This window comes from Ostrea edulis, chromosome 9 (genome assembly GCF_947568905.1).
Source record: "Ostrea edulis chromosome 9, xbOstEdul1.1, whole genome shotgun sequence".
NCBI lineage: Eukaryota > Metazoa > Mollusca > Bivalvia > Ostreida > Ostreidae > Ostrea > Ostrea edulis.
The window spans coordinates 42,606,423-42,622,115 of NC_079172.1; the positions used below are offsets into that span (position 1 = coordinate 42,606,423).

General features: G+C 38.2%; 1 protein-coding gene across 1 annotated transcript; it reads left to right on the top strand.

The window, feature by feature from the left end:
• The first annotated feature begins 13,878 nt into the window (after positions 1 to 13,878).
• Positions 13,879 to 14,613, top strand: LOC130050536 (uncharacterized). The gene has a single exon (XM_056150746.1). It carries the CDS (start codon positions 13,879 to 13,881, stop codon positions 14,611 to 14,613), a length of 735 nt encoding a protein of 244 aa, XP_056006721.1.
• The last annotated feature ends 1,080 nt before the right edge of the window (positions 14,614 to 15,693 follow it).

Consider the following 15,693-nt stretch of genomic DNA (forward strand, 5'->3'; position numbering starts at 1 on the left):
AGCTGCTTTTGCAGTTATCACAGACGACGTTTTCTCTGCACAACTTCCTAATGAAGCAACACTTTATACTGCCGAAGCAAAGGCTATTCGGCGTGCGTTTGAATACATTAAAATTTCTCATGACAAATATTTTACTATCTACTTAGATTCCCTGTCATGTGTTCAGTCAATAAACAACATGAATATTGATCATCCATATATTTTAGATATCATAAATCGATACTACATTCGCACTAAACAAGGTTAAATAGTTGAGTTCTACTGGATCCCAAGCCATATTGGTATCCCTGGAAACACCAAAGCAGACAAAGCGGCAAAAAATGCACTTCAAGATCATATTGCACACTTTAAAATTCCCCTACATTGATTTAAAATATTTCATAAAACTATATCTACGAATCGTAAATTCTCTTTGGCAAATCTATTGGGATTTCTGTGACACAAGTAATCTTTATTCTATTCAAAACAAAGTAAACACACTGTGCAACATCGTTATGAAACATCAGGACGAAGTGATTATTTCAAATCTACGCATTGGGCATTCAAAATTGACCCATTCTTACCTACAAAACAAAGAACTGGCTGAATGTATATCTTGTGACTGTCCATTAACTATAATTATATCACATTCTTTTAGAATGCAGTGATTTTACGTCCATACGAATAGACTCTTTGGTAATGTGCAATCAATGCAAGAACTTTATAAAAACATTGAAAATCATTATATTATACAATATTCACAAGAATGCGATTTTTACAGAAACATTTGAATACTTTTATAATGCAACTTTTTAAATACACGAAAAGACCTTCTTTTTTTTTTTTTTTTTTTTTTTACCTGTTTATGTATTTTTAACTTTTATGTTCGTCAGATGGGACGTTAAAGGGTGTCCCATGTCAAGGATCACAACCTCTTTGGCACGCAAAAGATCGTTTCCCTGATTTTCGAAAAAGAGTAGGCCCACTGGGGGCCGTCAGGGAAACTCAAACACTCATATCCAAACATATTTCAATTAGCTGACCGCCGTAAAATGGCTGAAATATTGCCAAAAACGGCGTAAAACCAAAATCAATCAATCAATCCACAATCGGCTTGGCCAGTTTAATACAAGCTGTATGAGACTTGGAGGCCTCAGTAGGGAACAGATGGTCACAACTCTAATAGAATGAATACAAGATCTAATTAATCAGGGGTGGGAATAGAGAGGCTAGGTTACAATGGTTACACAGGGTACACTTGGTTACAAATGGTACGTCTCAACTCTATACTAAATGGAAACAGATGAATTTTCTAAGTATAGAATTGGGGTAGGAAAAGAGAGTACCTGTAACACAGGGTACACTTGCTTACAAATGGATGCAAACAATTCTTGTTTTGAAAGTGAATTAGAATTCAGCAAATGAAAACCATGGTTATAAATACTGTAGTAGTGATCAGTATCGGTCTCTCTCTCTCTCTCTCTCTCTCTCTCTCTCTCTCTCTCTCTCTCTCTGAGAGGTGCTCGGTATTACCGGTATAACGGTGTACCGGTATTTTTCTGGTATCGGTATGTACCGCGGTACAAGAGGCGAAATATCGGTATATTCAAGTCTGATAACTCTATACAAAAATTCAAAATTGAAACAAAGAAAAAATATTAAGAAAAAAATAATTAAAGAAATTTGTGCATGCAGTGACTCACTTTATTTGCATCGTTCCTTCGTTGTGATGTAATGAAAGGTAAGTCTAATAACTGCACACAATCGGTAAAACATACGAAGTATAAAACGTGATAATTTGATTATTAAAGATATGAAAACAAATCAAAATTAAAAAACAAATAATAGAAAACATTTCATTTTAAAAGTAAACATTTTGATATATACATGTAAGGTAGATTATAAAAAATTGTTTTTATGTTATTTGGTTTATGCGGGTTGAATACCATTTCCGCCTACGTAAAAAAATATAAAATGGCAGATGCAGACTTGTGCGTTCGAAACCACCGTTCTTCGCGCGAGTACAAATTCCTGCTGATTCTGAACGCCAGGTTTGAGGTGCAAGAATGTAGGAATTGTGGTTGAAGAACAAGAACACGTTCGTGCGCACATGTTCTCGTTATTCTCTTTAGAGTAGCGGATAGGCGTATTCTACATGTACAAGTTCTCGTCATTCGCGACTCTAAGAACTTCTAGACTTTGAGATCGTGTGAAATAAATTCCACAGGTTTTCCCCCTATTAGTTATTTTGATAGTCGTTCCAGTCAGTAGTCTAGTCACAGTCGATTCTAGTCATGATACAGAGACACTGCTATATAGTATGTACCATATGCTTAATTTTATGTTTGGATTAAACTTTTGTTCGGTTAACTGGTTTCAAAATAAATTTAAATAAGATATTTTCCTTATTATTTTAAATCCTTAAACATTTTGTACAATAAAATAACATGATCCATTTTTTTCTGTGAAATAGAGTATGTAGGACAGAATGTCTTTGGACAAAAAGGTCACACACAAATGTCCATGGACAAGAAGTCACAATTAGAAATTTAATGAAAGTGGAACAAAATGTCATAGGACAAAACGTCACAGTTGATATTGCACTTTATTATATAGCTAATGAATAGTCTATTGTAAAATCTAGAGAATGTTAGCGTTCAATATCCTGAGAATTTATTGAACGCTAACTTTGCATTGTGTAAATTGTATGCGCCCGAAACATTCCGAGTATGAGCATTCAATATTGACGTTACCGTCACGACGTAAACAAGCCAAAATGGCAGACGACGGTCCTCCGAATTTGACAGAGCCGGTATTTGATATTTACTTAAGCAAAAGGTTTTGGTGGCAGGGGACAGTTTCTTTGGTTCTGAAACATGTGGATAGGGGGTATACATCAAAGTCAGATTATGACAGACTAATGAAAAATCATATTTCCCTTTTATGTCAATACTTGTATTTCATATTAGTGTAGTTAATATATTATGACCCTAAATTACATGTATTCTAAAAATACTGGTGCTGGTGCACAAAACATGCTCTGAGCAGGTTCCCCTTGTTTGCTTTGATTTTCTCTCATTTGGGCTAATCCGCACCCCCCCCCCCCCAACACACACCATCACAGTACCAAACATGGGGATTTAGACACTGTGCACAATCAAGAACCCTATCTGCCCTTCTCAAAAATCTACCTTTCATATGGGGCCATCCACCTTCCCTCACAGCTACAGACCTTTTGCTGGACCCTGCATGTTTTCACCGGAATTTCTTCAGCAACTGACCATGTGTCTTAGTTTCGTATTTTCACCCATCTATATGCTAGGAATCATGGTGACACCTACATGTTGTATATCAACGTTTTTATTAAGCACTCAGCTACATTTGACATGTATCCTAAAATTATTGTATACATTTTTACGCATGTAATATCACTTCAAATATGGGGTATTTCCATTTTTTGAAAACGTTCCGGGCCTATAGTGCGAAACTGTCCCCTGCTACCTTTACTGTACTTAAATTATGATGTCCCCATTCACAAAATCAGTTTGCCTCATGCATTAATGATGGTTAAATTTTGAACAGTTAAGAAATGCATGCTGATATTGCACACCTTCACCTTAGATGCCAATATTGATGAATTCCCATCTATTTTGGAGTATTTTGAGTGAAAACAACTACATCTAAATCCTTTAGCTATATAATAAAAGGGTTATTGAACTTATATAGGTAAATATTGACACTCGTTGGCTGTCAAAATGCACGAGCTTGCCAACTCGTGCCAATATTCACCAATATAAGTTCAATAACCCTATAGTATTTTGCTTAACGTCTCTCTCGAGAATTTTTCACTCATGAATATGGAAAGGTCACCAAGACCGGTGAGGGGGTTCAAATAAAGGCCTTTGCTCGGCGCTTACGGCCTTTGAGCAGTGAGGGTTCTTTAGCGTACCACACCTACTGCGACGCGGGACATCCGTTTTTAAGGTAATCTCCGAGGACCCGTGACATTCACACCTGATGCCGAGCGTTTGGCAATGGAACTGTCACTACCTGCTTTAACGACTTAGGTCTGTCGTGGCCGGGTTTCCGCAGTCGATAAGAAAATATTAATTTTTAGGGGCCTATATCAATTTGAAAAAAAAAAGTTCTTGTTTTAAAGTTTAAGAAAACATTTATGTAAAATGTTATATTTTCTATGAGAATTATCAAAATTTCAAACTAAAATAATCATTATCAAAATCTCATTCCTTTCATCGTATTCATTGTAAAATATGAATTAGTTTAAAAAAAAAAAAAAAAAAAAGAAGTAATAATTGAAGTAATATAATAATTGCTAAATAAACAAGTTAATGTTTGGGTTTGATTTTAATGTTAATGCCTACTCTTTTTCTATGTTTGCAAGATTTTACTGTGTCCTTGTTAATTACGTATTTAAATTTTATATTTTGAAATGCTGTATGCAACAATAAATCAATTAACATATGTCATGCGTTAGCGGGGACGAGGACTGATTGATTACATGTAAGTATAGAACTATGAAAGGCGAAGATAACGAACAGTGATCAATCTCATAACTCCTACAAGCAATACAAAACAGAAACTTGCGCAAACACGGACCCCTGGATATACCAGAGGTGGGATCAGGTGCCTAGGAGGAGTAAGCATCCCCTGTCGACCGGTTACACCCGACGTGAGCCCTATATCTTGATCAGGTAAACGGAGTTATCTGTAGTCAAAATCAGTGTGCCAAGAACTGCCTAACAATCGGCATGTAACACATCAGACAGGATTTGACCCAATGATAGGTTGTATTGGCAAACTAGATCGTTATAACGACCATAGAATTTGCAAAATGCTGATATTGAAGACGACTGTTAGGACCCTGCACCATCAACAAGTTTGTCAGTAGCCTACTTCGATTTAAAAACTGACCATAAGCAGAACAAGCTCTTGCGTATCGAATCAGTTCAGAGATGTAAACACCATATGCAGGTGATAATGGAATATTGCTACATAAATATGGGAAGTTGACGGTGAAGAAGTTGAAATCATCCCGTTTGTCATGAAATAACCTTTCAAAATAACCATCTTTCATTACGTGCCTCAGTGCATATGAGCATAGGTGCATCCTTGTGGACCGGAACCCAGCTCCCCGTAGAAATCCGTGACATGATGTTTATTACATATGTATATTGAAAAAATCGGTTTCTGTGTAGGATTTGTAGGAGTTCTGTCTTCAAGCAGTTGTGATATTTAGACAGCATGTATAATTTGCACAGGAACACATATACGATCGTAAACCAACATATTATAAAAATGGTTCAACTGCCTGTCCTGAATTGTTAAGACCCCTGCTAGGAAATGCACAGATGCAATCCTACATACATAAAATTCTTAAAAGCATTGATACACGACTCCCGATAAGTGTTAAAGGGGTTCGCACCTGAGATTTGGAGTAATGTCAATTTTTTGGGAAGTGTATTTTCTATTTCTACATTGAGGGAGAATTAGGAAATCAAACAGAAAAACTGGGGTTGCAAAGCTTGTTATTGAGCTATTGTGTTCTAAACATGACCTTTTTGCACTTAAAATTTATTCAATTAAACTTGATATTTCTGTCGGTGTGAACACAACATAAGCAACACAAATAAATCATTACATAAAATAGATACACAATCATGTCTTCTAACACTATAGATAAAAAATAAATGAATTAATACTAGTAATGGAAATAAATTTTTCACTTGATATACGAAAAACTTCATGATATCAAAATTGATAGTTTAAAAGGACATATCAGGAGTAATGTCAGTTTCTAAAATCTTATACAATTTTCAAGGTCTGGTCTTACAATTTAAAATGTAACCTGGCACCTGATTCTGTAAATGATTTTATGACCTCTGTATACTAATAATAACACTATTATTAGTATACAGAGGTCGTAAGTTATTGATATGAGAGGGAGGACAGGGGGTAGGACCCCTCCCCCACCCCCCTTGATAATGGAAATGGGATACAGTCATTTGACGTTAATTGAAGAGGGTTGCACACAAAGAACACATTGATTCGATCCGCGGACTTTACGATAGCATTTAATCCGTAAATGTGACTTTTAAAAACGAAATAAATCACATGATTAGTTAACATGTGTGAAAATATAAAAGTATTAGTAACTAGTTAGTCCGTGTGCCGACTATCTATAATTATATATCTTTATAAACATAACCATGATAACGATATTGTTAAGTCCGGGGATCGAATAACATGATTATGCCTGCTAGACATTGTATGTATGCAATATAGTATAAATGTCCAAAGTCAGGACTGCATGTTATGTAGCTTTTTTCTTCTTTTCGACTACGCCAGCCTCGACTACATGTACCTGTCCCGGTCGCGGGAACAAACAAAAAAAATCAATCGGTTTTGTACAGTAAACAAATGCGAGTTATCTCCCACTATTTTATTATTGGATGCTTGAAAATTCGGCTTTCGAGTTTTTCTATTACGATTACTGATTATAAGGAAATTGATTATTTGAGCCATCAAGGATTGGGTAGTTTTTTGTGTATGACTACATATGTATTAAAACAAAGTATATATTCTCGTGCGAGGTTAACACAAACCATCAGTCTTGTTGAGAGAGAGAGAGAGAGAGAGAGAGAGAGAGAGAGAGAGAGAGAGCATTGACGGATCCGGAATCCCGTACACCCGGTGGAGGGGGGAGGGGCACCCGTCCTCCTATACACCGTATCCCCACCTACTCACATATACAATTACAGTACAAACCCTTACTGAATTACAAATAATATAAATGTATTCACGTAGTTATGCACACCATTAAGTTTACACCAAACTTATCCGAATGCAAGACCCGGGCAGTGAGAGTGAACCTACAAAAAAAAACCAATCATTTGATGTGTCCTGCATATGGAATGAGTGAAACATTTTAAAACCAAGGATCCAATCCATAGTCAGGGGCAAAACACATTTTGAATATTTGCATACAAATGGTACAATGTCATGTAATTAAATCGCAGACTTAAATGTTGAAATATTCACACAACCCCATCACACTTTATCATCACCATTGTTTTATCACTATTTTGTATGTACATGTAAATGAAGAATCGCATATGTATGTTATTGCCATAACCATAACACGATTCTGATTTATCAATGTAAAATAGGAGACGGGTCTATATAAGTGCTAGCACTTGTTTCCGAATCCTGTTCATTTTGCATATGTTTCTATGTTTCATGCAATGCTTCATTTAATAAATATAGTTTAAACCAAATCGCAGACTTTGATTATAGACATTTCAGTCCTGAATATTTTGTTGATTCCAATTTAAATTATTTTCAAAAAAGTCAATAAAAGTATGATTTTGAATCAAATTAAAATCAACATGTATTAATTTCGTAGTGTAGTTAAAGATTGCGATCTCAATATTCAATTTAATTATCTAATGCTAAAAATCCCGGTTTTGTCTAATTAGAAGTTCCCCTATATTTCCTGTGTATTACAGTAACTAACACTACTTGTCCCCACCTTGGGAACTCCCGAAAAATAACAACTATGCTGAAAAGATAATGCCTACTTCTCAGGTAAAAAAAAAATTGGTTCCGTTATGGTGCATTGTGTCTTGGTGATTTTCAGCAAATGTACATGTAGGGCAGAAAGTCACAGAAAAAATGGCACGGACAAAATGAACATGAGCAAAAAGTCACGATTAGAAATTTTGTGAAATTATGACAATATGTCACAGTTAAAATAAAAAAATATATATATTCATTTTATATATATTAAAAACGATATTTTCTTTTTGTAAAGTTTAAGATATAATTTTCTATGAGAATTTTTATAATGATAATTCAATAATTATTGATAAATTTTTATTCCTTTTATTGCATGTACTGTCGTGTTACCTACCACGAAATGCATACAATTTCCGTTGTTGAAACCACATGCTTAGGTGGCAGGGGACAGTTTCTTTGGTTCTGAAACATGTGGATAGGGGGTATACATCAAAGTCAGATTATGACAGACAAATGAAACAGCATATTTCCCTTTTATGTCAATACTTGTATTTCATATTAGTGTTGTTAATAAATTATGACCCTAAATTACAGGTAATCTATAAATACTGGTGCTGGTGCACAAAGCATGCTCTGAGCAGATTCCCCTTTTTTGCTTTGATTTTCTCTAATTTGGGCTAATCCACATCACCCCAACACCATCACAGTACCAAACATGGGGATTTAGACAATGTGCACAATCAAGAACCCTATCTGCCCTTCTCAAAAATCTACCTTTCATATGGGGCCATCCACCTTCCCTCACAGCTACAGACCTTTTGCTGGACCCTGCATGTTTTCACCGGAATTTCTTCAGCACCTGACCACGTGTCTTAGTTTCGTATTTTCACCCATCTATATGCTAGGAATCATGGTGACACCTACATGCTGTATATCAACGTTTTTATTAAGCACTGAGCTACATTTGAAATGCATCCTAAAATTATTGTATACATTTTTACACATGTAATATCACTTCAAATATGGGGTATTTCCATTTTTTGAAAAAACTTATAGTGCGAAACTTTCCCCTGCTACTTTATGTTCACACGATGCAGACTGTTGTTTGTTTTGCCTACCACAGTGTAAGTTTATCAATATTTTGCATGTCTTTATGTATGAACAAATCATGGTTAAATGTACAGGGTATTTTTATGATCAATATCTGCATTGTTTTAAAGTTAACCGGTCGTGGCATCTCCAGGTCACTCATTCTTGGCCAGGTCACGTTTACATGTTGATATTTTGTATTAATCTCTACATACTTGATGATGCATCGTAATTATAATTAGTCTGATGTATATCCAATCATTTCTTTAACTTGAAAATTGAACTTAAGAATTATTTGGAAGTTATGGTCGAAATTCAAAGCTATGGAACACATTTATAGTCATAAATTAAGATTTATTTTGTATGTATGGAAAACACCTACTGTCATGATTTGTGCGATTGTATTTTATTGAAGTGTTGATACCTTTTGCTCAATATTATTTCCAAAGTGTTAATACTTGTTGTTCAATGTTATTTCAGCTGTTCACTACATATTGTATGATCACCATACTGAATAAAGCGTCATCTACAAACACCGGGTGTTTACGATATTGAGATTTACAGTAAAAAGACTTGGATCACTTTACATTCAACATGTCAGCCGCTGGTGTGGATACTCGCTACGAAGCGACAGAAAACTTACTGAACCAGCATATGAGGAATACATTCGAAAGCAGGAGCTTATGGCTGGAGAACTGAGTTTACTAAGGAAAGAAATCGAATCTCATCTGGTGTTAACTAAGGAACTTGCATTGCAAGAGCTCTCCCAGAAGAAAGAAACAATAGAAACTACATTCTCAAGCTATCTTACCAGATCTGCGAAGTTTGTGGAATTCGTGCGTAACACTCGGTCGGAGGACAGCGAAAGAGAATTATACTCACAATCTTATACTGAACGCTTTGAAAAGTAAAGTTTATGTCACATTGGAAGAGATCAAGAAAACACTACCTAGTCGCTCAACCAGTGGATCACGCGCTTCTCACCATTCTTCAATCTCAACCGTTGTCATGCGACAGCGAGCGAAATCAGAAGCTGCACAAACTCTACTGAAATTCGCAAGAGAAGAAGCTGTGTTGAAAAGAGCACAGGCAGAAATGCAATTGCTGATCAAAGTGCCTTACATTTGCAACCGCAGGATGGACCTTCATACAAGTCTACCACGGTGCCTCCATGTACAGTGTCGTCTACATCCAAACCGTTTCTCATACGAGACAACGTTCATTCGATCCCACCTTCAAATCATCTCTTGTCGAGTGATCAACCCTATACCAACCTGACCAATATAATGCATCTTGCTCCCTTGATGGACACACCTATGCCAACTAGTCTACGACTACCAATGTCTGTTACTGTTACAAGTACACATGTAACTTTGTCTGCAAGTGCTCCGGACTTTGTGCCTGCTAGCATTCCTCGCTATGCACATACAAATCCACGAAACCTCTTTAATAGTGTGCCACCATTAAGTGTTATACCGAACAGTATACATTCAAATTATGCACCTGGAATACCGTCACCCTTTCCAGTGAATACCTTTAATCCACCTGACATCCCATTGTTTACAAACGTTTCTGCTCAAAACCAGTGTTCAGACTTTGCAAAATTCCTGCTGAGGAAGGACCTTGTGTTTGCTAGGTTATCTATATTTGACGATAAGCCAGAGAAATATTTGGCATGGAAGAGAAGTTTCAAGTCAGTCATGGAAGAACTAGGAATCAACCCATCTGAAGAACTTGATTTGTTAGTCATGTATCTAGGACCTCAGTCTCATGAACATGCAGTGAGCATAAGAGCAACGAACGCTAGTGATCAATCTAAAGGAATCCAAAGAATCTGGAGTCCCCTCGACGAAAGATATGGTAGTCCAGAAGCAATAGAAGCCGCGTTTAAGAAGAAACTAGAGAATTTTCCGAGATTAACGCTTAAGGAAAAAGAGATGTTATACGTTCTCTCTGACATATTGACTGAGATAGAGTCTGTGATGGATGTCCCGAAGTTTCAGCGACTACTTTCATACTACAATGCATCGTCTGGTTTAATTCCCATTGTGTCAAAGCTCCCTCCAAATTTGCAAGGCAAATGGACTAACAGAGCAGCGAAGTACAAAAGGATTCATGACCTACCGTTCCCACCTTTCCATGAATTTTATGAATTCATCAGGGAACGAAGTACTGCATTGAACGACCCATGTTTTTCGTACACACCACAGTATTCGAAGAAGCAGAAAGATGCAGGACCTCATATTTCAAAGAAACCTACAGTATACACAAAGAAGACTAATATGTAAGATACAAGTCAGACAGCTGGTCTTAAATGTCCAGTACATAATACTGAACATTCGCTGAATGAATGTCGTGGGTTTAGGAAGTGGTCAATGGCTGAAAGGAAAAAGTTCTTTAAAGACCACAAACTTTGTTTTAAATGCTGTGTTTCCAATTCGCACATATCAAGAGATTGCACGGTAGCCATTAAATTTGACATCTGTGGAAGCCAGAAACACGCTTATGCTTTACACCCTGAGGGTCAACCGGAAGCTAAATTTCAACCATCGCAATCCATGAAAGTCCAAGGCGGGGAGAATGCCCGTCCTCAATGTACAGAGATTTGTGGTAGTAGATTTTCAGGAAGATCATGTGGAAAACTCATGCTCACACGTGTTTACAGGACGGATTCACCACAGAAATACATAAAACTTTACGCACTGTTAGATGACCAATCTAATCGGACTTTAGCTCGGTCTGACTTATTTGACATGATCGAAATCCAAGAATCAGATTCATTACAGTACACACTATCGACATGTGCTGGACGTTCATTTGCAAGTGGACAAAAAGTCTCTAATTTAATTGTGGAGTCCCTGGATGGTACGTTCAGTATAGAACTTCCAACTGTTATCGATTGCAATCAGATACCAACAGACCGCCAAGAGATTCCTACGCCTGATATCATTAGACATTACAAACATCTCAGAGATGTGAATCTACCACCTCAAGATGAAGATGCTAACATACTTCTTCTTATCGGAAGAGACCTTCCAGAAGTTCACCACATATTAGATCAACGGACAGGACCAAAAGCCACACAATTTGCTCAGAAGCTACGGTTAGGGTGGGTTGTTATTGGTAATGTTTGTCTTGGGAAGACTCACCCTCCGAGTATTCTTGCCAATGTGAACAGAACCGTTTTAGAAAATGGACGTCTTACGATCTTTAATTCGTGTGATCACAGACTTACTTTAGATGAGAAACATGTCCGCGACGATATCGGTCGTAAAGTATTTGTTCAATCAGTAGACGATGAAAGGATGGGATAATCTGTAGAGGACAGGATGTTCCTTGATATAATGAATCGTGAATTCTCAAAAACATCAGATGGGCACTGGATTGGTCCCTTGCCATTCCGTTCGCCACGACCTAGGTTGCCAAACAACAGAAATGACGCCCTGAAGAGAGTTCACATTCTTCAGAGATCATTGTTAAAGGACACAGAAAAACGAAATCATTTTACTGCATTCATGAAGCGTCTCATGGATAATGGACATGCTGAAATTGCACCACCGTTTGCTAGAAATGAGGAATGTTGGTACTTGCCATTGTTTGGTGTGTACCACCCACACAAGCATGACCAAGTCAGAGTTGTTTTTGACTCATCGGCGAAACATCATGGAGTTTCTTTAAATAGTGTTTTGATAGCCGGACCTGATCTTCCCAACAACCTCGTTGGCGTTTTATTATGCTTCAGGAAAAAGCCAAAAGCCGCTATTGCAGATATCCAGCAGATGTTTTATGGATTCTGTGTCTCAGAGAAGCACCTAAATTACTTGCGGTTCCTTTGGCACAGAGACAATGACCCCACTAATGAACTGATTGAATATAGGATGTGCGTACATGTTTTTGGTAATGCGACATCTCCAGCTGTCGCTACTTATGGGCTTCGTCGCTGTGTAGAGAATCCAGACAATGATTGTGGAGCTGCTGTGAGAGAATTTGTAAGAAGAAATTTCTATGTGGATGATGGTTTGGGATCGTTTTCTACAACGACAGAATGTGTAGAGGTTCTCAAAAAGACTCAAGAGACCTGACCTTACAAAGGGAAGAAAACCTGACACTTCACAAGATTGCGTCCAACAATGAATCAGTGATGGCCAGCTTCCCACAGGAAGATCTTGCAAGTGACTTGAAAACTTTAGATCCTGGTGCTGATGACTTGCCCTATCACCGCAGTTTGGGTCTGCTATGGGATCTAGGCTCAGATACCTTTACATTCGAAATCGCCAACGATGATAAACCATGTACCCGGAGAAGGGTGCCTTCTTCGGTAAACAGTCTCTTTGACCCACTAGGTCTAATTTCGCCAGTTGTCATCCAGGGACGAATTCTTATGAGAGACCTAGTATCAGAAACTACAGACTGGGACTTACCACTATCAAGCAACTGTGAACGGAAATGGAGAGAATGGAAAGATTCGCTCAAACCTCTCGAGGACCTGTATGTTCCACGTTGTTTTCTACAAACTTCCCTCAAGGAGAGCACAAATAAACAACTTCACGTGTTCTCAGATGCGTCTGAAAAGGCGATAGCTACAGTGGCCTTTCTCAGAGCTATAGATCAACATGGAAAAATTCATGTAGGATTTGTCTACGGAAAATATAAAGTAGCCCCAAAACATGGACATACAATTCCACGTTTAGAACTCTGTGCTTCAGTATTGGCGGTGGAGGTCGCTGAGATGCTATCTCAACAACTTGATGTACCATTATAGACAGTCTGTTATTATTCGGACAGTAAAGTTGTTTTGGGATACTTGCATAACACAAGCAGGAGATTCTATGTTTATGTGTGCAACCGTGTTGCAAGGATTCTCAAATTTTCCTCACCTTCTCAGTGGCGCCATGTGATCTCTGAAGAAAATCCAGCTGACTTGGGGACTAGAAGCTGTGATGCTTCCCAGTTGCAAGAGAGCTTGTGGCTGAGAGGACCGTCGTTTCTCTATACAGAACATATTGTTCTGGACAACGATGCATTCCCACTGATGAATTCTGAGTTTGACAAGGAAATACGTCCAGGTGTGGAAGTGAATAACACACAAGTAATGAATAGTGCCCGTCTTGGTTCTAGCCGTTTCAAACGTTTCTCAAAATGGAAAACCCTTGTGTCAGCTATCACTCTTCTTCTGAAACTTGCTGACAGAATCAGGCTTAAAGACAACAAGGAAAACTGAAGGGACCTGAAAATGATTCAGAGGGCTGAAAACCTCATTTTGCGAGAGGTCCAATGCGAAACATACCATCAGGAGATTTCCGCTTTACAAAAGTAGAGACCATTGCCAAGCAAGAGTTTTTTTTTCTTACATTGTCTCCGTTCCTAGACGAGGACGGGATCCTTCGTGTCGGAGGAAGACTTAAGGCTTCTGCATTATCCATGAGCGAGAAGCATCCCATTTTGTCACCTGGTAAACATCATGTTGCATCGATTCTTGTTAAACATTTTCATGAACGAGTCCAACACCAGGGTAGACATTTCACTGAAGGAGCAGTCAGGAAGGTCGGGTTCTGGATCACAGGAGGTAAGCGTCTAATATCCTCCCTGATATTCCACTGTGTGACTTGCAGGCGTCTTAGAGCAAAGTTTTCTGAACAGAAAATGGCTTATCTCCCTTGTGACCGCCTTTCTCCCTCACCACCGTTTACCTATGTGGGAGTGGATGTGTTCGGTCCTTGGAATGTCATCACACGACGTACCAGAGGAGGGAGCGCGAACTCAAAACGCTGGGCCGTGCTTGTCACCTGCATGTATTGCCGGGCTGTTCATATTGATCTGATCGAAGAAATGAGTACCTCTTCATTTATAAACTCCTTGAGAAGATTCTACACAATCCGTGGTGAAGTTAAAGAGTTTAGGTCCGATCGTGGAACAAACTTTGTAGGATCGACAGATGCTTTACAGATCAGTGTTATAAACGTAGAGGATAACCATATGAAGAACTTCTCGAGGACAAACGAACAATAGGGAAATTTAATCCACCCCACTCTTCACACATGGGTGGGGTTTGGGAGAGGCTCATGGGGGTAACCAGGCGTATCCTCGATAACATGCTGCTCAACGCAACACAAGGACAGCTATATCATGAAGTCTTTTCAACTTTAATAGCGGAATTCAGCGCCATTATCAACTCTTGGCCCATAGTTCCGGTTTCAACTGACCCAGAATCGCCGTTGATCTTGTCACCTACAGTTCTGTTGACGCAGAAAACCGGTTCTGAAATGAATTTCTAAATTTTGTACCAGCAATTAAATATACATCCGTATTTTCAAGCTAGTAACGAAGTACTTAGCTACTGGGCTGTAGAAACCCTCGGGGACTAACAGTCCACCAGCAGAGGCCTCGACCCAGGGGTCATAGTGTAAAACTTATACGGTACCAATTTTGATGCACCAGATGCGCATTTCGACAAATAATGTCTCTTCAGTGATGCTCAGCCGAAATCTTTGAAATCCGAAATAACTATGAAGTTTTAGAGCTAAATATAGCCAAAAACAGCGTGCCAAAAAAGTGGAGCCAAATTCGTCCAAGGATAAGATAAACAAGTTAATGTGGGTTTATTTGGAAGTGTGTGTGTGTGGGGGGGGGGGGTAATAATGAATATGGCATGAACTGTCAATTTTATAACGTTTTATCCTGTGACAGTTTATCCACCTGAGGAAAGGACAACATTGCCTGTGACTTTTTTTGTTCTACCGATTTTATGACTCTTTGTCCTGTGACTTTCCGTCCCGTCTACCGTACATCAACACATAGCCATTCTCGCAGTATGAATATAGACATGGTAGCTTTCGGTCCGTCTTTGTATTAAAAACGCAATACGGTATTACTGTTTTTTAACAGTACAGGCGCTAATTTAAGTTGTTTGGTTTTTCTATGGAGGGGGCTTTCCTTTATGAAAGCAGTCTCTATGATTTGAACTTATTTCATCGTATAATGCTAACTCCTCCTAGGCATCTGATCCCACTTCTAGTACATCAAGGGATCCGTGATTCCCAACTCTCTATTTTGAATGCTTACAGGAGTTATGAGATGGATCACTGTTCG

Excerpts from the sequence above, each read along its gene's own strand:
- LOC130050536 (XM_056150746.1), top strand. The coding sequence starts at position 13,879 with ATGCGAAACATACCATCAGGAGATTTCCGCTTTACAAAAGTAGAGACC.